The sequence below is a fragment of the Montipora capricornis genome, chromosome 2, assembly GCF_036669925.1.
Source record: "Montipora capricornis isolate CH-2021 chromosome 2, ASM3666992v2, whole genome shotgun sequence".
Lineage (NCBI taxonomy): Eukaryota > Metazoa > Cnidaria > Anthozoa > Scleractinia > Acroporidae > Montipora > Montipora capricornis.
This window is the reverse complement of record NC_090884.1, coordinates 4322330-4344829: the sequence shown is the minus strand read 5'-3', so window position 1 is coordinate 4344829 and position 22500 is coordinate 4322330. Positions and strand designations below refer to the sequence as shown.

The following is a 22500-nucleotide window of genomic DNA, read 5'->3' as shown; positions in this document are numbered from 1 at the left end:
AACAAAAGTAACCTGCGATCAGGCCCATTTTTAGCTTCGCCCATATGTTCTCTTATGTCGTCGCTCGCTAAAATTGGGCCTGACCAAAAGTCTCTCAAGAATTCCGTTTGGTCGGCCAAATTTTGGCCGACCAAACTCGTGATCTGATTGGCTGTTGAAACGCCGGAAGTGAAAATGCCATCGTGATTGCGCGGAGCTCTCGCGAAGTCCTCAAGACTAATCCGCCATAAGTGTGCGAAGAAATTTGCTCCCTTTTGTTCTTACAATGCCGTGGACGATGCAACTTGATTTTATTTGTATAAATGGAGATATGCCATCTGAAATATCTCATTAGTTGTCCAGAATCGGGTTTGAATTTCTGGAACGAGTGAAATTAGCGATTCCGTTGTCGAGCTCTGTGGCCATGGGGTTGAAAGTACTTTGGCACAAACTTCCCTGATGTTTTGAAAGCCGCTAAATAGCTGGTTCTTTCAGATGGCAATGAAAGCCGATGCATATTGGTTTCCTGGATGAGACAAGGGACATATATATCAACAGGAGGAGATGCTGATAAAATTGCAAGTTACACGAATGCATGTTTTGAATATCTGTGTACAAACGGCTTTATTTATTTACTGTACATGACACGGTTTTTTTGCACACTTCATAATATTTCCAGTTGAATTAACTTAAAACTCACACTCCAGAAACTAAAATGGCATGTTTCCAGAGAGATCAATTGTACAACAATAAAAGAAACTTTGCGAGTCCATCTTACTGTTCGTACTGCATCAAAAAATTAACAGCCAAACGTATCATGATTTTACTGCGCGCAATTCTAGAAATACACTGCAACTGAAGATATTACCCGAAAAAATCACCAAAGAAACCTTCATGGGCAAACACGTTAAAGGAATAATGTATTTCTCTTTTTTTTTTCTTTAAAAATCCATTGCCAAACCGGCCAACGACAAAATGCTAGGTTATCTCAATTACAAATTAAGATGTCAAGCTTAAAAGATTGCATATTCAGTGAAGTTCGGAGGGAGAATTACACCGGCCTTTGCCGCAATATAGTCGTCGAAAACATTCCCCATGCTTTAAATGTGTTTTTCTCAAATTAAAGCCAACGGTAACTTTCGAATTCGTTTGTAATATTCCTCCCACGGTAATTAACTTTGGTCAAAACAAAATAGCGTGAATCTGCCGTCCACGCGTGTATTGATGTAGTGGAAGTAAATTTGATTGGCCGATGAAGGACATGTCAATCAATCAAAAAAGGTGGGCGGAAGGAATTTCGAAGAGGAATTTGGTCAGGCTCTATTTTTCGTTTCGCCAACTCCACATTACGTAGCACGCGAAATTAAAATAGAGCCTGATCGCAGGTTAGAACAAAAGCGACAAAACCGGGACAAAACAGGTTTTTTCCGCTAGCGCAATCACTCTGACCAGCCGTCGTATGTTTGTGACTACACTCTGGGAGAGGGAAGGGGTTCTGTTTTTTTTTTTTTTTTTTTGTAGTCGTCCTCAGTCTTCAGAGTTTCTACAGCCAGCTCGGGTTGAAATGCTAGAAAAAGTCAGTAATTCCCAGGCAAAACCTCTATCAATAACAAAATTTCCCAGCCAGCTCATCGAAACACCTGTATTTTTGCCAGCCAGCAAGCTTCCTTGGGGAACAGATAATGTGAGGAACAGATTCGTTGGGTGCCCCTGTCTTAATAATAAACTGAAGTCTAATACGTTTCTTCGTGGATATTAAGACCGTTGGGATTCAAAGGTATTTTTGCGCGGTTTATGAATATGAAGGAAAAGCAGATCCTAACAAGATCCTAACCAGTGTTATTGAAAGACAAAAAGGAAATTGGGGGTAGCCACGCATTTTTGAAAGATAATTAATCAACAGTATTTGTAAAAAGCGTTAAAACACAAAGCGGGAGGTCGCGGGTTCAAACCCCGGCCGGATCAACACTCAGGATCTTAAAATAACTGAGGAGAAAGTGCTGCCTTTGTAATTTCATCTGCAAATGGTTAGACTTTCAAGTCCTCTCGGATAAGGACTATAAACCGCAGGCCCCGTCTCACAAATATCTTCTATGTTCATAAGTTCCCTGTGGGACGTTAAAGAACCCATGCACTATTCGAGAAGAGTAGGGGATAAAGTACCCGGTGTTGTGGCTGTCCCGTTCTCTCCAGCAGAAGTGGCCGGCTTGGCGATGATGTCTCTAAAAAGGCTTGTGGTGTATGAGGCCACCTTAGCAGAAACAGCCACAAGTCAAAAAGGGACTTTGCCGAGTGCTGGAACATATGTAGACATAGAATGTATGGCGTTCTTTTTCAAATTCAAGCTTAATTATCTCATGCATGGTTACCACCAATTTTCGATTTAGATACCAAGAGCACTTGCTAAGGTCTAATTTCTCCGCATAGTTTAAAACCGCGCAAAAATATCCCCGTATTAGTAAGCATCACCCATAGGAAACCCGAGTGTCTCGCGATGCCCAGAACGTATGCGCAATAACAATAGTGGCCGCGCACCGTCCTAAAAGTTAAGGTAGAAATTAACGGTTTACTGTTGTCTGCTCACGTTGGAGTCAAAACCTGAAATTTGCTCATTTCACTTTTGCAGAGTACGACAAAGAAATATGCTAAATTGCGTGCTGCGTGTGCAGAGACCAACCAATGATATTCTTGTTTTGTACCGTTGCATGCGATCGTCGTTGTTACACTCCCCGTTGTCGGGACGAAATTGGCTAAGAAATGTACCAAACTGATGTATATCACACAGGTTGGTGTGTGGTATTCTACAATAGCCTTCGTCGTCGCTTTCTTCCTCCGACGGATGGAAAAACGACTGATGTCGCAACATCGTCCCAAGTAAGCTAAATTGTCTTACCGCCATACTGAAGAAAAATCAAGTCCTCTAGCAATAGAGTGTGAGCGAAATCTTAAGATAATTGCCACATTTATATTAAGTTAAATTTGCGGCTTGGTTTGTGATAGAATGCAAAGTCGTTTTTCAGTCACCTCATTGAGCTCTCCGAATCGCTTTGAGTTGCAACAAAAATAATCGATCATGATCAATTAGGTGATCCTTTTAGAAAAGTCATTTAAAAAATCGTGCTTCAAAAGAATTATAGTTGATCTGTCCGCAAATGTTAGGTCTTGTGTTAATAACTATAATCTCGCTTATCAACACCCCTGTTGTTACATAGGTTTACATTATATGTGCCGTTTTGCCCCAGCATGATATTTTAACACGACAGAGCGTATTATTTGGGGACAATGTTGTTTGAACTTGCAATCTAGATAATCAAATATATCTGACAAGATAAACAAATATCCTGCTATGTAGTTAGGAGCCTTTAGCCTCACCGCAGATTTATACAAACATGACATTGCTGGTCCAAATCAAAGGAACTGTGTCACGTTTTGAAAACGTATCAAGAATGAATTTTCAACAACTTGCTTTTAACGAGACCAAAAATGATTAGATAAGAGTTATTTTCGACGACCAAGGCTTGAGTTTTAAGGTCTTAAACAAACAATAGCTATAACAATGACATTTCAGAGGGCTTTTTAAAGCAAACAGTTCCTAATGTGTTTATTCGGGTACGAAAAGGAAACATATTTCATTGAGAGAATCACAAAAAATAATTCATTCATTCAAGCTGAAAAGCGGAAACTGTGACTCTTTTAGACGTAAAACTAACTGCTTTGGTTGTGTCTGGCGTTATTCTTCTTCTTCTTCTTCTTCTTCTTTTTTTTTTTTTGCATTTTGCATCCGAAGGGGTGAAGATCACAAAGCTAATTAATACCATTGCAATCACCCTAAAGTCCACCTGTCCGAGGTGCTATACATCATAACAAATTTTGGTCATAGAGATACGTACCAATGCATTGCAGTATAACAGCTAGCAATCATTCATCTTTGCTTTCCTGCTATAAGCTTGAAAACTATGAAAATTAATCCTACCATAAGAGAAATCGAGGACGGACACGCTCACCGATCGAAGGGGGGTCGTTAACGTCAATTTGCGTGCCAATATATTACAATATGACAATACTTTTGTTCTTCATTCAATTACAATAAGCCCGGCACACGCACCGTGAAAATTGCCCTGCAGCGGGGAAAATCGAAAGCATAACTGTACGTGACAGATCAGAGTCTCCAAGTGGAGATATTTCTAAATTAGAATGAAAATGGGGGAAAAGCCCACACCACGGGCATATTCGGTAGAAAGCAGCGAGATGAGCAGTTTTTTCAAGAATCCATCAACGTCGACAATTAGGGACGACAGTGAATTACAAGATGCTGGTAAAGAAATCGATAGTCAACGACGATGTAACAGTCCTCGTTTGACAGTTGGAATAATCGTTGTTCTTGGCATTACATGTTTATTAATTGGAATAGTTCTCATTTCTTTGGCAAAGAATAAGAAAGTCGTTTGTGATGATTTCGAACCAACCAAGAACCAAATTCAGAATGGCAGCGAAACAGCGGAGTACTCCGTTTTCTGCGCTTCTTCAGCAGAAGCCGTAAGGGTGTCGTTCATTCAATTTCTCGAAAAGGTGCGGGATAAAGCCTTCGCGCTGAATCCCAATATGATTTTTTTAAAGCCTGGATTATCCTCTGAAGAGCTTCGAAGGCATTTTAAACCCTTAGATCCGACTCCTTCCGAAATCAAACGAAGAACCGACGAAGCGTGGCGACTACTAGCCGAGATCAACGATACCGATATCGACGAGGCGAAATTGTTTCCGAGAGAGAGGAAAGCACTCTCACAAGTCAAGTTTTATCTTCTTCACGTTTTTGGCCAACCGTACGACGCAAATTACTACAATGCAGACTGGATGTTGGGCCCGAATTTCTTCTGTCGGCAACCAATATGTCACTTAGGAGCCGAGATGTCCGATCACCTTCAATTCTTCGCGCCGAGAAAAACGAGCGACTTAAACTTGATTCGCAACATTTTGGAAGCGTATAATAAATCGATAAATCAATACATCGCAAACGTGGAACTTGGTGTCAAGTCCGGGATGGTTGGCTCGGTTGAGGAGTGCCGAGCGGGACTGGATTCTATAAAGGGCTTTTACAGCCACACTGCGATAAGTTCCACAGGTAACGTATTGAGGGACCACTATGTTTCCTTTTGTTTCGGTTAAAAAAAACCCTGACCGCTTATCACTTCTAAGTATAAATACAATAAATTCGCTAATAAACAGACTTTCTGGTTTGCCGTTCGGTATACCAAATCAATAGACGGCTTAATTGCCGCGGTAGCATGCCTCTAGAGACTCGGATACCAATAAAATAATAGACAGTTGCTGGCGGAAAATGAAAGGAACTTTATTCAAGTGTCTCAAGTATATGTTGCCCAGTATTTCACCAATCCAGATTAAAAGTGCTATAACTTTTTTTCCTCAGCCGCAAGAGCTGTGAAATTTTGCCTTGAAGCAATATATTTAGTCTTTAATATGATGGAAACAAGCTTTGCGTTTTTACCTTCGTTTCAATGATGAAATTTGCATTTCTGCAGATGCCCATTGCTGCCCAGTATCCGACCACAGGAATAACAACACAATGCACAACGCGGTGATTCCTCAGGGAAAAAGTTGTCGAACGATTTTCTTCAAACTCTCCCTGAATGTTGCCTACTAATCTCTGTTTTGAGAACTACAATAAAAATGATAAGTCACCATGCTTGCTTAAGAGATGTAATGGGCCATGCTTACCCCATTGCAATTAATGCCTGTACTGATCATCATCGGCTCAGGGTACATTTTTCGGTTGCTAGACGAGAGGGTTTTTGAAGTAACACTTCAAAAACACCTGATGGGTAAAAAGTCTAGAGCATATGGAACGCTGTCTTATCCAGGTGATCTGGTGACGTAATTTGGAAGACTGGGAAGAAGAATTTTAACGCCGTATCCCACAACCGCGCGCGGTCTTAGGTGTTGTTTCCAAACTTCCTGCAGTATTGCCATCGCCAAAACTCAACAGATCATTCCGTGTCTACAACATTTCCTGTTACGGAATGAACATTCAAGTAGACCCGACAAGATCTAACCTCGCCTCTGCCAAGTTAAATTCGAAAATAAGGCCGCGCGCGGTTGTGGAATACGGCGTTAAAATTTTTCTCCCCAGTCCTTCGAATTACGTCACAAGATTAACGGGATATAGTTTATGGAAAAATCACTCAACTTAAAACGACGTCGACTCAAAACGTTTTTCGAGTCGTTGTTTTGAAGATCATAATTTACATCCCTGGCTACGTTCTTAGCTATATCTTTTTTTTCCTTCCGATAATTTGTTAAAAAAAATTCTCGATTTAAAAGAGATAACTTTTACACCAAAATTATGCAATAAAAATGTAGGTCACCGTGCTCGTTTAAGAGTAAAACTGTTACACCATCGTACCTTTCTATCTCGATTATCGGAATGCGTGCGCTTGTTCGCAAAGTGATAATTTATGGGTCATTCACAACTTCTTTCACTTGCTTTGAGAACTGCTTCTTACGCCATATTTACAATGTTGCGAATTTGACCAATATATAATATTGACACACCATACGTGCAGTACAGGATGCGCAGTGCAATACTGAGGAATCAACTCTTAAACGTAACTTTCGGCGAGGAAGAGATGTTTTGTCTCCCTTTGCTCTTGCAAAATACATTGGCATTAGAATTTGGAAAATATAAATCGACTTACGAACCGAGCATCGTGGAAAAATTGAGAATTCCGTTCTAACTTCTGCTTCCCGTAGTTCTGCAAAGTGAAGTGTGAAAGCAACACACGGGAAATAATTCCGCTGGGTAAGACAATGGGGAAAGTTTCAATTGAGTTGTATCGGAACAACTTTACAATTGAAGTTAACGATATGAAATTAATCACGACCGCAGCTTATTTGATTCTGGTCTACGTTATTCTAGAAACAGTATATCTCGGGAAGAATTGAAGGATGTTCTAACTATTTGAATTCTTTGAAAATACTGACTGCAAATATAGAAAGGTTTCTTCAAAAACATCATGATTTACAGACCATTTCTTCAACAGTGATAGTTTCACTGCGCAGTGAAAAGCGTAAATATTAGTCATGAAAATTTCACTCCCCTGAGCCGAACGGCACCCTCTGCAAATGACCCTAAGGCTAAAAGCCCGCCAAAACTTGCATCTCAAAGCTTAAATGTTCGGTTTTCTTTCGGTATACTTAGTTTTCCGGAAACTAATAAGGGCGTTGCAAAAACTGAAATTATTCGTTAACTAGTCGGATACTGGGCAACATACTATAGTCGTTGTAGCACTTCAGCACTAATCAGGGACACTGTTGCAATGAACTGAAATCAGCATTTAACGCAAATCAAGTTAAATGCTGGTTTTTGAGGAGAGTAGACAGTAGAAGGGAAAACCGGAGTACCCGGAGAAAAACCTCTCGGTGCAGAGTGGAGAACCAAGAGACAAGTGCTCTCACTACTGCGCCATCACCCCTCGACGAACAAAAATAATAGGACAGAAGCATCAACGGGGTAAAATAAGCATAAACACAAGCATAGGCACAAGCACAAGTAAAGAGAATTTTCCCTTTTTTGTGCTTGTACCTATTTCACGCTTGTGCTTATTTCACAAGTGGGAGCCAGCGTGAGTTAAGCATAAGAACAAGCACGACGATTCGCGTGCCATCTTGAATCTTACTGGATCTTCTCCGACGTTACTGCGCTTGCGTATGCCAAGTTTCCTTGGCTTGTTTCACTGTGTGAACGTCGCAAAACTCATCCTTGCACTTTGTGCTTATCTCACAAATGGGAACCGTGCTTAAGAAACGACAACGGCAACGACATGATCGTGTTGCACGTACGGCACGCATTTCTGTACACTTCTTTCCCGCACCAGTAAAAACAACAATTTGAAATGACCAGTTATAAGGTTTTGACGACTACGCGGGCATACATCAGTAAATGTCCACTCTCTCTATTTACTTCAAATCAATCCGTATACCAATTCATGATAGGATACTTCACCCATAAAGTACAACGTAAACACGAGAGAATGATCTTGAAATACTTAACAAAGTTAAATTTTAAAGGGACATTTTGTTGGGCACAACATGTTGCACACGTTTGGCCACCCTGTTGCGATACGTTGCGATATGTTGCAACATGTTGGATGAGTTGGATCAAATTTGGAAACGGTCACATTTTTCGTGCAACATTTTGGATGTTGCATGATGTTGTACTCGTTTGGCCACGTTCACGCAACATTGCTGCGCTAGGGCATGCGCGTTAGGTCCACTTCTTACGCGCCAGGGGCCTGGGGCACATGAACATTGACATGTTGCGTAGGAAATGTTGCGAGCGTTTGGCCAGGCCAAAACAAAGTTGTTCTTGTTGTTGTTTCACTTTACTGACAGCCTTACACAACAAGGTCTCGAAGTATTGCCACGAAGTTTAAAAGAAAAGGTACCAAAAAACTGTATAGATATCGTCTTTCGCTAACAAGTTTGTTTTGAATTTTCGTTTTATTTCAAGGTGTTCTTGACGAATACTTCGCAGAGCTCCTTCAGAGGCCGTCGTTCTATCAAGGCTTGTCACAAGAATCGAGGGACGAGTGGCAAAATCGCACTGGCAAAACAGTGCTGGATTCCATGAAGGAATTATTGATTCAAAATATTGGCAAACCCTTAAATAACTTGATCAGGTAATGCGATTTTTACCATACGACCAAAAGTATTTACTGATTAGAGCAGTTTTCAAATAACTGTGGAAAGTAATTGTGCCATTGCACGCGCGATTTACCTCTCGCTTTGAGCATTAATTATCTGTTTACACAGAACTGCTTATTGCTACGAATTTCGATTGGTTCATCGTGCTGTTTGCACCTGCTGTGATTTGTGGAAGTGATTACGTTGGTCAGATGTTTTACAACACTCAATTGGAACCGCTCTATTAATGAAGAAAGTTCAAAAAGAAATTAACTACTTCAAATGGGCGCAGAAATGGTACTGTGGCGACCTAAAATATCCCTGAATCGCGCTACCCTTGGCTACATTGGAATTTTTAACAACACGAGACTTTTTGATTTTCATTAGTTCTCTTCTTTTAAAACAGTGAATAAAAACTAAAGATTACTATTTTGGAGGCACTCTTACGGTCCTATCACTTGTTCAATGTCACTGATGCGTTCAATAGAAGGCTCATGCAGAAACTCCCAAAATTGCTGACCAGGGACTCTCAAACTCATCAATAATTCATAAAGTGATGAACTAATAGACCATTTTCGAATTCTCACGGCTGGACTGGATCTAGCATGAAATGGAGGCTAATGAGGGCAAATCTTTTCAAATGCAAATTAATTTGCCCGCATTAGCCTCCATTTCATGCTAGATCCAGTCAAACCGTTAGAATACGAAACTGGCCTATCACGTGCGCAGCCTTAGGTCACATGCATGCACTTTGATATCGCGGTAAAGAACAGCGTGTTTGGATATCCATACAACTGTAGCCTTGTGTGCGGCAACTGGATATTGTCAAAACCCACAACCAGAAGTCTACAGGCTTCAAATGCTACTCGTAGGTCAATGAAACGGCATTTTCACAGATCAAGCTGTTTTTCGACGAGTTCTTAAATAAGATTTGGCTTTCACGAATGATCATTCTCAAAAAAATAATAATAATAATGAAAGGCTTGTGATAAGCTGGAAAGGTCTGGTTTCGCGGTAAAATAAAAGTAAAGTGGTGCAATTTATAAGCGCCCTTATCACTAACGTCTCAAAGGCGCTTTACAATGATCAATTTACCCCCAGCGGACTGGAAGCATATACATATACAGGCGCAAATAGCAGCCGCTTCTAAGCAGTCCATGCATGCTGGTACTCATTTTACCGACCTCGGAAGGATGGAAAGCTGAGTGAACTTTAGCGGGAAAGAAGGTCGCCAAATATTCCACTCTCGGCAGAACCGGAAATGGAACCCGAGACCTTAGGGTTGGAAGGCAGAGACCTTACCACTGCGCCAACCCCTCCGCCAATCTAAAAATAACTCGGTCTGTGAAAAACGCTGTTCCACAAATAAAATAAAGTGGTTCGGTCCTAGTCATGGACTCTGGTATAAATCTTTAATTAGATCGATTATCATAGACTGAGGACTTTCATAAATGGCGACCACATTTGCACCAAATGAATGTAAACTAGACCTACTGCCCTCATTTTGAAACAAAAAATATTTTAAAATTTGCTCGTGGTAACCAGGCTAGAAACGCTTATTTGCATTATAACAGAAGAATATTTTATTTGGCCACCATTGTAGACCACTTTCGAAATTCAAAAATGGCGACCTCCTTTACATTTTTTGTATTTATGTTAATTAGACCTACTGCCCTCATTTTGAAGCAATTTTTCTCTTCGTAACGAGGCTAGAAAGGCCGCCATTATAAATTCAGGACATTTCCGATGATTGCTTGTCTCATTTCGGCTTAACGAATGCGCACTGAATTAAAAATACTTAATACTCTGTTCTTACCTGCTTCAGGTACCTGGAAGATGAACACATGCGCCATTGTGTCCCGAGCAACATCTCTAGCGGTCTTTTTAATCGACCTCTGAAGTACGTTTTCGTCGATGGAAAACCCGATTCGAGCCAGCCGACCGTGAGAAACTTGGGCACAGGGGAGAAAATAATTGGTGCTCAATCATACATCAGGCTCTTGTCCTTTTTTACCACGACTGAAATCACACCCGACGAAGTTTACGACAAAGGCTGGGAGATGGTGAATCGCACATACCCAGAGGTAACAAATATTAGAATTGAAGATGTTTAGATGCTGAATTCTTGTTTATTTTAACAATTTTAACAATTGTAAAATCATCCACGATATCCAGACCCAACACAAATTAGCTTCTGAGCAAAATATAGCTAAATATCTTCGTATGATGCATTTGTATTTGAACTTAACATAATATGGATCGCAGAGAGTTTGCTTAAGTAGATGAGATAAGTGCATTAGCACTTTTGGCCTAAAATTGCGTAGGCACAGAAATTACACGTTTCTCAGTTTCTTTCAGGAAATTCACTTGCTATGAGACAAATATGCACAATGGCGTCTGCAATGACCCCCTTTTCAACTATTTTCGGAAGCTTTGCGTCATTCCATGTGATCTCTTCTTCCCTTCAAACTTTGGTTCCTTCACTACATGCTTTTGGTTTTTTCTTTGCGCATTTTGAGACATTCTCCTTTGAAAGACAATGTACAACGCAGTTTTCAATTAATTACCATGAAGCCACAGTTAACTGATAGGAACGGATGTCCCGTGGTCCAATGGTTAGGGCGTTCGGTTTGCAAGCGGTAAAAAAAAAATAATAATAAAGTGGTGCATTTATATAGCGCCCTTATCAAAACGTCTCAAAGGCGCTTTACAATGATCAATTTACCCCCAGCGGACTGGAAGCATATACAGGCGCAAATTGCAGCCGCTTCTAAGCAGTCCATGCATGCTGGTACTCATTTTACCGACCTTGGAAGGATGGAAAGCTGAGTGAACTTTAGCGGGAAAGAAGGTCGCCAAATTTTCCAGTCTCGGCAGAACCGGGAATGGAACCCGGGACCTTAGGGTTGGAAGGCAGAGATCTTACCACTGCGCCAACCCCTCCGCTATTGCAAGCGGTTGTCCCGGTTTCAAATACCGTTCTGACCTCTGGTTTGGACTTGTTTCCTTTTGTCCCGGATTCAAACCTATCACGATTTGTAAATAGCCAACTGGTTTCCTCCTGCCAGTTTGGGTTCTTAATCATGTTTTTGTCGAGTTTGAATTGTTTCTTTCAGATTATTAAAAGTGGGGTGCCTGTGAACTAGCAGCTGGCGATCACATGGTACAAAAACCGTCATACTTGTCAGCAAATTGCGCACGAGGACATCTAAGGCAAAGCAACTTAATTTAAAATCTGTTTGTTTTAGATGTCCCAGTGAGCAATTTGCTCAATAACATGGCGATTTTTGTAGCATGTGATCTTCAGCTGCAAAGGGCCCATTTGATTTATCCACGAAAGCAACAACTTTAAACGTCACTTCAAGATATAGCTTTGCGCTTACGAACTTGTTTTGCGATTCTCTGAGTTCCTTCACTTTGGCGAATCACGCAATCCTTTGACTGGATTGGTTGCGGCCTAACGATCGGTTTTGAAATAACGACAGAGTGAACCCGTTGTTAGAAGGTTCACATCGTCGTTGATGTTTTCTTCTACAGATCCTCGCACTGGCGAGAAAAATAACGGGACTTAACGACACAGAAGCTGCTGTGAAGCAATTGAAGGCAAAGATCTCATCTCAGGACATGTACTTTAACAAAGTCCCCTTTCCTGCAAACGAATCAGGAGATCAAGCTTACCTGAAGTGCAACTCCATAGAGGGCGCAATGAAGTTTTGCCCCAAAAGATGGGAGGCCTTACAAAAATGGTTTAAGGTATCCAGAGAGGTAATCAACACAAGTTTATTTCAATAAGCTATGCGTTTCATCCTGGCCACACGTTCTGTCCAGACGGGAGGAATTTGGAACTCACAATGTAATTTTTAAAATTTGTCCTCCTCAAAATAAACAAATTTACAAATGAGAAGTGAATAGTATTTATGTATAAGGAGTAAAGGGAAATAATAGTAAACTAATACTTTGCCCTAATTAGTTGGAAGAACATAAAGAATTCTTAATTAAGTGGTTACAGAGAACAAGTGCTAATACAAATAGACATCCAATAAGCAAATAGAATACAACTAGTCAAAACACATATACATATACAGAGCGTTTTCACATGACCTAACGGCAGCCATGTTGGTAAATCTCGATTTACCCGTGATCTCAGTAGATACGTTGCGTTATCATCATATCGAACTCAATTTAACTCGACTACTGAGTGACTTTAGTTCGACTGCTGACTTCAAACGTCGATCCAAACTTAACTGAATGTAATGATGTCTACTTTCTCAGTATCCACGACAATGAGGTACTTCAAAGGATGTGAGCGCATAACGCTGTATTTTCAATGTCCTCTCCACACTTTTACTCAAGCTCATGCCATTTTTGTTTAGACACTGCTAGCGCACATTTTAAATTCGCCACGACTTGGACCAAATCAGTGCTCAATGATTCCATGCTGCAGTTGTTGTACGTCCTCGCATACTAACCGGTTTTTGTCATCTTTGCATAAGCTCCATTATAACAGAGACGTTAATTCAGCATTGCCGCGATGATTTCCGTGAAACGGCAGACGACAAAGGGCACGTTGCTGTTTGTTATAAACGCATGCATGAAAGTTTTCTTAGTCTAACTTTTTTCCCTCTTTTTGGAAACTGCTCGATATCTGTAGAGACGACAGGCTATAAATTACCTTGAAAGGGACCCTAAGTTCCGCAAACGGCGGGCAGTTGGTTGTCATAAAAGCGAAAAATGTTCTCTAATTCTCAGTAACTTGCCTGTCTCTCTTGAGAAGGTCCTTGAAATTTGCAGATGGACAGGCAAGGAATCGAACAGCTTTCTTTGATTTATGAGGCCTTCTCAGGGTAATTGGGCCGGGAAACAAGGGAACATGGGTAATTTGAAATCGCGAACCGGGGAACAATGTCAAATTTTTTTAGGCAACAAGGGAACAAAAGCAATTTTGTCAATTTCAGGGATCAAAAAGCTGGGAACAATTTGGAAAGTAATTTGGGGAACCCGTTCTTTGGGGGGAGCGTTGCGTGACATCTAAAAAACGGCTGCGAAGGAGACTACCCCCTGGGAGAGCCTCACTTATAGCAAAACGCAAATTTCACAGCTAGCCTGACTACTTCCGATTGCCGTTAACGCGACGACCAGATTCAGTTCGTGTGTATAATCCTCCAAAGGCGGTGCTGAATTAATACCTCTATTGCATTTCACCTTTCACTTCTGTTCAAATAAAAGTTGCATATCTTTGATGCTGGCCTATTTAAACTAACTAAAATGCAGTCGTTCGTTATTTTTTCGTTTCGTAGGCAATGAGTTTCCTGGAACCAAAGACAGTGAACATGTTTTTCTTCACTGGAAAAAATGACACAACTCCAAGCTGCCCCGTAGAACTTGTTCCAGATTTTAACCCTTCATCTGCCTCTCAGAGCTATCAGAACAGTGGTGCACAATGCCCTCATAATTGCCGGTATGTTGTGTTGACGCATCAGTCTACAGTTTCCCATTATTGTCACATTTGGTAGGCTGAAATGCCCTTGGACAAAAGAATTATAAATTGACCGCCATTTATGAATAAGGTGCACTTATTATTGTGACGTAATAGGTTACCATGGCAACGAAAGAACAATTTTAAAACACCTTATGTTTTGTCTTTTAACGCTCACATCTTAAAAATGAACTTGGTGACCCCCAATTTTTATTTTAGGGACGTGATTATCAGGCTAAGATGAAACTCTCTGCAAAGTAAAAAAAAGGTCTCCAGAGCGGATTCAGCCAGAGCCACCTTAAAATTTTTCAACTGTAAAGGTGGCCACGAATCCATCATTGCTAAGATTTTTTTAGCTTTGTAATTAACTTTGTAATTAGCTGAGAGTGTAATGTGTGTCGCTTTTTGCTATATTTATTTAGGTATAATGTCCCGTTTTTTCTTGAAAACATGGGACCAATTTTCAGCGAGTGGACTGTCAATGCACACGAAGCAAGACCAGGACACCACACGCAGGTGAATTGCGGATTATATGTGCAAATATTAATTGTGGGTACACTGACCTCTAGTGCCTTGTGGCTTCCTCAATTTGCGAATGAAGTTCAATTTTCACTCGTTTCCAGGTTCAAGGTTTTGTTGAACACTTCACGGATAAATGCGGCGGAGTGATCAGCTGGATAAACCAAGCTGTTCAATCCGTAGCGTTTGAAGAGGGTTGGGGCTTGTATGCAGAGGTGCTCATTGCAGAGGATACTGATTCTTATAAGGACCACTTGTGGCAAAAATATGGTGCACTTAAATGGAGGGTAGGTCAATTAATAGATGGTTTTCACCGGACGTCACAGCAGCCATGTTGGTGCACAGAACAATAGAGAAAGAAACGTCTTTTGGGAATTTGACTCTATTATAATGCAAAGCTGTTGTTTTGTGCATTAACATGGCCGTCTCATCACGTGACTCAAAACCATCTATAAGCAATAACAGGAGTCCATGAACCAGGTGCCTCCGGTTATTGAGATATTCGGATGATCAAGGTCGAAGTAGATTTTATCAGTCAGGCAAACATCGCTTTCTTTTTTCTACATCATTAGAACTAAGACAGTTCATTTGATTCCTGATCTGAAAAGACTTAACGTGACAATTGTTTAAGATAACATTCCCATTATTTAATACTTCTTGCAATATTTTAACCTGACATCGTTTCGTATCTGTTTGTTTCGAAGTCACTTGTTTTTTATAGGGGCTATATGTACTCGTGCAAGCTCCCACCCAGTTATCATGACTTATATGCCCTGCTTGAAGCCCTGACAAATTCACTTTCATAATCCTTTAACACCGATTGGTAGTAACAAATAAACTTAAAACGAAACAAGCAGAACGTTTTTGACTTAGTGCTCTCTTCTCTGGCTCGATTGAGGTTTGGCTGTAATGCCGTCTATCTTTCTTAGCTGTGGCGAGCATTGAGACTTATCCTGGACGCAGGCCTCCATAGCAAAGGAATGAGCCGTAAAGTAGGACTACATTTATTGGCAAAATACGCTTGGGACACGTCTGACGTGGCACAGAAAGAAATGACGCGGTACCAGTCTGGTGCAGGCCAGGCTACTGCCTACATGATTGGTCAGCTGAAGATACAGAAGTTACGAGATTATGCAGAAAAGACCCTGAAGGACAACTTTAACTTGAAGGAGTTTCATTACCAGGTAAGCCGAATTTGAAGCAACGCTATCTTCAAAGCGCGAACGCGTTGTATCCGTGTTGACGATGATCTCAAAACTAACCAGTCCTCAAAAACCAACCAGTTAATTGGTTTTACGAGAATTGCACAGATCGAATGGATTTATGATGGTGTATTATTATTATTATTATGGAATTGCATCCGGTTTATCTGTGTTAAATAATCTCGTTCTGACTCCCGACTAATTTTTCTTCGGTAAATGACGTAAAGCGAGCGGCGGAGAATCCGTGAGTGAAAATACAACTTGTCACCATTCCACTTGAGGGCAAAACACAAAGATTGATTGAAAGCCCTCCAGCTACGCCGCTCATTCCTTCTGTGGTCCCGAATACCACCTTGTGGAACTAGAACAACTTTAACTGAAGTTTCAGTGCCGCGATTTAAAATAGTTATGTTTATTTTTTAAGAAAAGAGTTGATGGCTTCTCGTACTTCCTTTGTCTCAAAGAAAAATGAAAGCTGCGAAAAATGAAAGCTGTTGCTTTTATCCCAACAACACTCTTCAACGTATGACTCATTTGTGGTTGTTTGTCATCTTTTATCCCTTAGATTCTCAATCAAGGCACTGCCCCGTTGAGCTTTTTGGAAAGTCATGTCAAGCAGTTTGTTGAGTGCAAACTGAAGCCTCAAATTTCCGGATGTGAGCGGATACTGCAGCCTTCCAACGTTGACAACAGCATCGATGGCGGGGTTTCTTTCAAGCGTGATAGATACTTTAACTGGCCTTACCCGAGGAGGTATTACGCTTAGGGAAACACTTAGTAGAATTGCAATAGATGCCTCTTTTTCTAAACCACTCAAAAATAATCTTTTTCGATCGTACACCAACAAATTGAACTTTATGTAACCGCAAACTTTTTCACTTTCGTTAACTTTCGACCAAGAAAGAAGTTGTGTTTCCGATACATCCCAGATCATTGTAATGGCCAACGATCATTACCGACATATAAGAACTCAAACGTGCTCTGTTGCGGATGTCGGCAAAAGAAGTGTTTAACCTGTTACTAGTCCTTGAAATGGCTTTGATGCAGTCCCTAACATTTTTACGACAGACTTCATGTACGTCAGACAGTTTCCCAGCGAAATCTTGGTTGAACAGGAAACCCGCATTCTTCTGGCATTTTCCAATCTTCGTTACCCAGCCTTTTGTGTAAGTTAGAGCAAAGGGAATTGAGATTGTTGCTGAATCAATTTAATTATGCCCAGCCTGGCTTAAAGAAAAGATTTGGGTGTTAGAAGTTAGCATTGGACCGGTGGGGTTGAAGTTAACTCCAGATACTAAGGAATATCTTACAAGGCAATTGTATTTTGAGTCCCTCTTTACACAACAAAACCCAACGATATTTCAGCCAAGTGTAACGATGAGTAACGTGTTCTTGTCAGATAACTCGTTCGATTCTCAATTCATGCGCTTCTTGCAGCGACAATTTTTGGTGGAAGTTCAGGATGCCGTGTGAAACAGAAATGCGAACGATTTTCATCAAAGCAAATAATACGACTCACCAAGGACAATTCATGTAATTATAGCCTGAACACATACATCTGTAATTTAGAGTTCTTTCACAAGAGGTGTCAATAAAGCAGCAAGTCAAATCAATTAGATTATTTACTGCGCGTTCTGGAGAGTTCAAAGGGAACTTGAGCAACGACGACGGTGACGGCATCGAGAACTTCTCCTCAAAATATAAATTCGCGCTATTGTAATCACTTCGTGACTTTTCCAACCTTTTTAGTATGACAGGTGTGTGCTAGTTCCTTAAAAATGATACTTAAAAATGAAAATTTATCTTCAAGACCTTCTACCTTTTTTAATATGAAAAGAGTGTTGTAGTTCCTCAAAAGTGACCCTCGTCGGAAAGGCAGTTAATTTAGGGGAAAAAATAAAAATTTATCCTCAAGTACTGACTTTCTTCATAAAACCTCAAATTTGGCTGTTTCACGTTGTTGTTTTGCTGACGACGACAAAGAAATGGACAAAAGTGAAAAACGCACGTGCAGGGCGTGCAAAGCTATTGTTTTTGGCCACTGAATATGCAAATTTGTGACGTTCTCGTTGCCGTCTCCGTCGTCATTGCTCAAGTTCCCTTTTGCAAAGACAACGGCAACGTAAACGAAGACGCCACTCGGACTAAAATACATGCAAAGAAAATAGGACAAAACAGCGAAGCGCAATGACTAGTAAAAAGCTCTAAAAGTTCATGAAGAAAATGCGCCAGTGTTGTTTAAAATAAACCAGACGTTTCGAAGGTGCTCCCTCTTGTTTAGCGGTCAAAGACTGAGACGACATCGAAGATTTCGCCACCTTTGTGAATGGTTTTCATCCCAGCCTGAATTTCACGTAGTCTATTTCCGATGAGCAGAGGCCTTTTCTTGACCTCATTTTAAATCCAACATCTGGGGCCCGTTTCTCGAAAGTCCCGAAAAGCGTCTTTTCAGGCCCGAAAAGCCATTTGTGAAACTGCCAACGGCTCGTTTTGGAAAGTCTATCTTTTAACATGTTTTAAAGGTAATAAAAAGAAAAATGACTGTGAAGTTTGATGATTTAAATTCTCTCCGTTCTTGAGATACAAAGGGAATTGTGACACCCGAAAATGGCCCGTAAAGTTTCGGGACTTTTGAGAAACGGGCACCTGGCCCGAGTTGCTGGAAGCATGGTTAGCGCTAACCGGCGTAAATACCATGGAAACCAAAAGGTTTTTATACCTCTTAACCAACGGTTAGCGCTAACCAGAGTAAAAAAATTCACGGAAATTCGTGCTGCACGTGCAGCAAAAATTAAGATCTACGACGCGGTCGTCAACGTGAACACCATAAAACAACAATATCATTGGTTAAAAGAGGAAAAGTAACCGTGATGCTCGTGCAGCACGCATTTTAGCACATAGTCGTACGGTGGTCGTCACAACAACGACGTGAAATCACCAAATTTAGGGAGCTTAAGATCTACGACGACGACGTCGACGAAAACGCCACAAAACAATAATAGGGAGTTTTAGCAAAGACGACGGCTACAGCAACGAAAACGTTAGTCCACAATATAACTTAGCGCTATCGCAAGTATTTCGCGATTAATCCGTCTTGTTCACCTTGTACAATACAGACGAACTATCCTGTAACTGGATGGGTACGAACGGTTTTAAAGTCAAAACTGAAAGTAACTTTTTCATTGTTATTTGTTCACGTTGTCGTCAAAACCTAAAATTTGGTGATTTCACGTTGTTGTTTTGTGGAGTACGGCAGAGAAATGCACGGAAATTCGTGTTGCACGTGCAGCACGAGCATTTTCCCTTTTTCAACCAATAATATTCTTGCTTTGTGGCGTTGCCGTAGCCGTACCCGTCGTCTTTGCTAAAACTCCCTAATATAATTGGTTAAAAGAGCATAAACAATCGTGCTGCAAGTGCAGCTCATATTTCTGCGGTTCTCCGGGTGACGACGACGTGAAATCACTAAACTTTAGGTTTTGACGACAACGTGAGCATGCAACAGAGAATCTTTCATTCTCTATTTTCACTCTGAAACCGCTTGTACCAATTTATTTTTAGGATACTTCGCCCACATTGTAAAAAGTGAACGTGATGGAATAATCGCGAAAGACTTTTACTAGAGCGAAGTTCTATTTTGAGGTGACGTTTTCGTCGACGTCGCCGTCGCCGTCGTAGATCTTAAGGTCCCTTTTGAGGTTTTGACGACAACGTGAGCTTACAAATGTGAATCTTTCATTCTCTGTTTTTACTCTGAATAGGATACTTCGTCCACATTGTATGACGTGAACGACATGGAACAATGACGAAAGACTTACGATAGTGTTATATTTTGAGGTTACGCTTTCGTCGACGTCGCCGTCGTAGATCTTGAACTCCCTAATGTTGTCGTTGCCGTAGCGATCGTTAATTAGGAAGTTTAAGAAACGACAACGGCTACGGCAACGACAACGCCAAAAAGCAGTAATATTATAGCTTAAAAGAAACAAAATGATCTTCCTGCACGTGCGGCACGCATTTTAAAATATTTCTTTCCCGTACTCGTCAAAACTACTACGTGAAATTATCAAATTTGAGGTTTTGACGTGGACGTGGGCAAACTACAGTGAATCTTTCAGTCTCTCTCTTTACTTCAAATCCGTCCGTACCAATCCAATTATAGGACACTTCGCACATATTGTATAATGTAAACAAGACTGAATAATCCCGAAATACTTAGAATAGCTCAAACATATATTTTGAAGTGACGTTTTCGTCCCCGTAGCCGTCGTGGTTTCTTAAGCTCCCTAATTGCCAGGTTTTGGATACTCTTAGCCTAAGTGTCCTTATAAAAAGGTTCTTATAAGAAATTGAGCGTAATAAAAAATACAAAACAAAATTAGAGAAGATAAAAATTTTAAAGTGCCAAGTATAAAAACTGACTGAAAAAAAGAAAATTGCTAGCTGCGAAAGATTAAAAAGGTTATAAAATCCACAATTTCAATGATACAGTATTTCCGATCGAAAACGCCGTAAAAAAAAAAATGGAAATTAGAACTTCCTAAAAGCTCCGTCCCATAGGTAACTTCTGTTTCTCCTGTCTGCAATTACATTGATTACACGGGAGGTTGGCTGCTGAGAAATTTTGAAAACCGCGTGGAGAAGGGGTAGTGGCGCTGTCAAAGCGCCCCCCCCCCTCGGCTTCGCCGCTCGACGACGCGACGGCAACGAAAACGTCGAAAATTTGGCATATTTAATGAGCAAAAACAATGCCTTTGCACACTCTGCACGTGCATTTTTCATTTTTGTATATTTCTTTCATGTTTTTCGCAAATCTGCGACGTGAAATGACCAATTCTCAAGTTTTACGGAGAAGGTGAACACAAAGCATGGAATTTGAATTTTCTGTCGTAGATTCAACACCGCACCTCCTAATTCAGTTCCTGGAAAGTTGCGCTAGTTTTTCTAAGTTAGACAAACCGACATAATAACGAAAAAGATTAATAAACCAGAACTTGCAATTTTAAATGACGTTTTCGTTACCGTCGCGTCGAAGATCTTAAATTCCGTAATACCGTCAACTACGCAGTGACGAACAACGCGCTATGCGTAATGTCGGTTAGCTTCAAAATACAACTGCTTGTTCGCCTTCCGTTCACTTTTTGGCTTAACTCTCTCGGGAGGTTTGAGAATAACGCTACAACCTTCTTTGCTGGGTTGTTTTGCGCAGTCGACATAATTCTCGATGTGCTCCTGCAGGAAAGCGAGAGGTGAAGAACCCTGAGAGAGAACCTGTTGAATGAAAGGTAAAATCTTGAGAAAGACAAAAACTTGATCAAACGCAAACTAAAATATGTTCCAAACTACAACAACAACAACAACAACAACAACAACAAGTAACTTTATTTCACCGCAGAGTTAGAATCTATAATAGGGACAGCGCCACATAACAATAGGTTCAATTAGCAAAAACAATAGTTCTGCACGCCCTGCACGTGCGTTTTACATTTTGATACATTTCTTTGCCGATAGTTCGATCATCTCTACTCAGCTCAGCCGAGAATCATAGCAAGGAATGGATTGTTAAAACGTTAGGGATTACCTGGTAGTGGAAGTCTTTAAGGGTGAAGTTTTTACCCAAGTTTTTCGTTGCGTGATCTCTGGCTTTTAGAATTCCAAGCCTGCCTACCATGTAGGCCGTAGACTGCCCTGGCCAATTCTGATAGCGAGTTACCTGCAACATTACATATACAAGTGTGCTAGCACATCAACACTACAATCGTCATCATCATATATTATCCGAATCATCAGCATCATCATCTTCGTCAGATGAAGAGACTGATGGTCATCGTCGATTGTTATTGTTGCCAAAAGTAATATACGCTCTTTTCATTTTATACCGTAATAACCGCTTTTAAAAGAACGTTGAGGATAAGATTAACCAAAATTTTAAAAACGTATTTAAGTGGTACTATGATCAAAAATCAAATATTCTCTTCTTTTAGATTGCAAAACTGTGTTAACTAAACACTAAGTGACCCAAGTTTAAAAAGACACTTTCTTTAAAAACTGGAATTTTCCTATTTAATGCTCCGCCATTACTAAGTCTAAGATCTTGAGGGAGCTGGATCGAATTAATATATACAGGGGAGTTTCGGGCTTTCAGATTTTTAAACTCATGTTTTGCATACGTAATAATCTGCGTTTACACGCTAAATGAGTAAATGACGTCACTTTTCCCTAAGATGTCCAGTCGGTCAGTTTTAAACGCGAGTAATAACATTCCTCAGGCTGTGAAGATTCGATTAAGAGCGTTTTTATTTTTCTCATTTGTATTTTAAATGAAAGCATAAAATGGTATTTATATATTTATTTCTATATATTTATACATATAGTCTCTATAATAAGCTTTAATATTTTTAATGAGGTCGTTATATATGTAATTCTTCCAGTGTTTTTTTAGGACAGGGTAACTAGGTGTCCCCAATAGCACACTGTTTCACCGGCAGCAAACTAGAACGACTTGACACTATAACAAAGTTATATTGATTGATCGTTTTTAATCCCCGATTCCGCCGTTATCCTCATCGGCACATCGGTGGTGTCTCTCTCTCTTTTTTGATGTAATATGTCAAAAACGAGTGCGAG

At 40.5% G+C, this 22500-nt stretch overlaps 2 protein-coding genes across 4 annotated transcripts in view; one reads left to right on the top strand and one right to left on the bottom strand.

Annotated features, from left to right (window-relative positions):
• LOC138038538 (uncharacterized) overlaps nucleotides 1–17301 on the top strand; it is a 22044-nt gene extending 4743 nt beyond the window's left edge. The window contains exons 1-9 of one of the 3 annotated variants that reach the window (XM_068884467.1): nucleotides 3905–5098; nucleotides 8504–8672; nucleotides 10502–10760; nucleotides 12214–12441; nucleotides 13974–14134; nucleotides 14575–14668; nucleotides 14776–14958; nucleotides 15601–15855; nucleotides 16439–17301. In XM_068884467.1, coding sequence (XP_068740568.1) covers nucleotides 4174–5098; nucleotides 8504–8672; nucleotides 10502–10760; nucleotides 12214–12441; nucleotides 13974–14134; nucleotides 14575–14668; nucleotides 14776–14958; nucleotides 15601–15855; nucleotides 16439–16639 — 2475 coding nt within the window. In that variant the 5' untranslated portion in view covers nucleotides 3905–4173 and the 3' untranslated portion in view covers nucleotides 16640–17301. Of the gene's footprint in view, nucleotides 1–3904; nucleotides 5099–8503; nucleotides 8673–10501; nucleotides 10761–12213; nucleotides 12442–13973; nucleotides 14135–14574; nucleotides 14669–14775; nucleotides 14959–15600; nucleotides 15856–16438 lie in introns of those variants that run through there. The other 2 variants (XM_068884469.1, XM_068884468.1) reach the window with 2 other exon arrangements.
• A 2684-nt stretch (nucleotides 17302–19985) lies between these two features.
• LOC138038539 (uncharacterized) overlaps nucleotides 19986–22500 on the bottom strand; it is a 31558-nt gene continuing 29043 nt past the window's right edge. The window contains exons 9-10 of the mRNA XM_068884470.1: nucleotides 21455–21586; nucleotides 19986–21144 (exon numbers count right to left, since the gene is read on the bottom strand). Coding sequence (XP_068740571.1) covers nucleotides 20956–21144; nucleotides 21455–21586 — 321 coding nt within the window. The 3' untranslated portion in view covers nucleotides 19986–20955. The remainder of the gene's footprint in view (nucleotides 21145–21454; nucleotides 21587–22500) is intronic.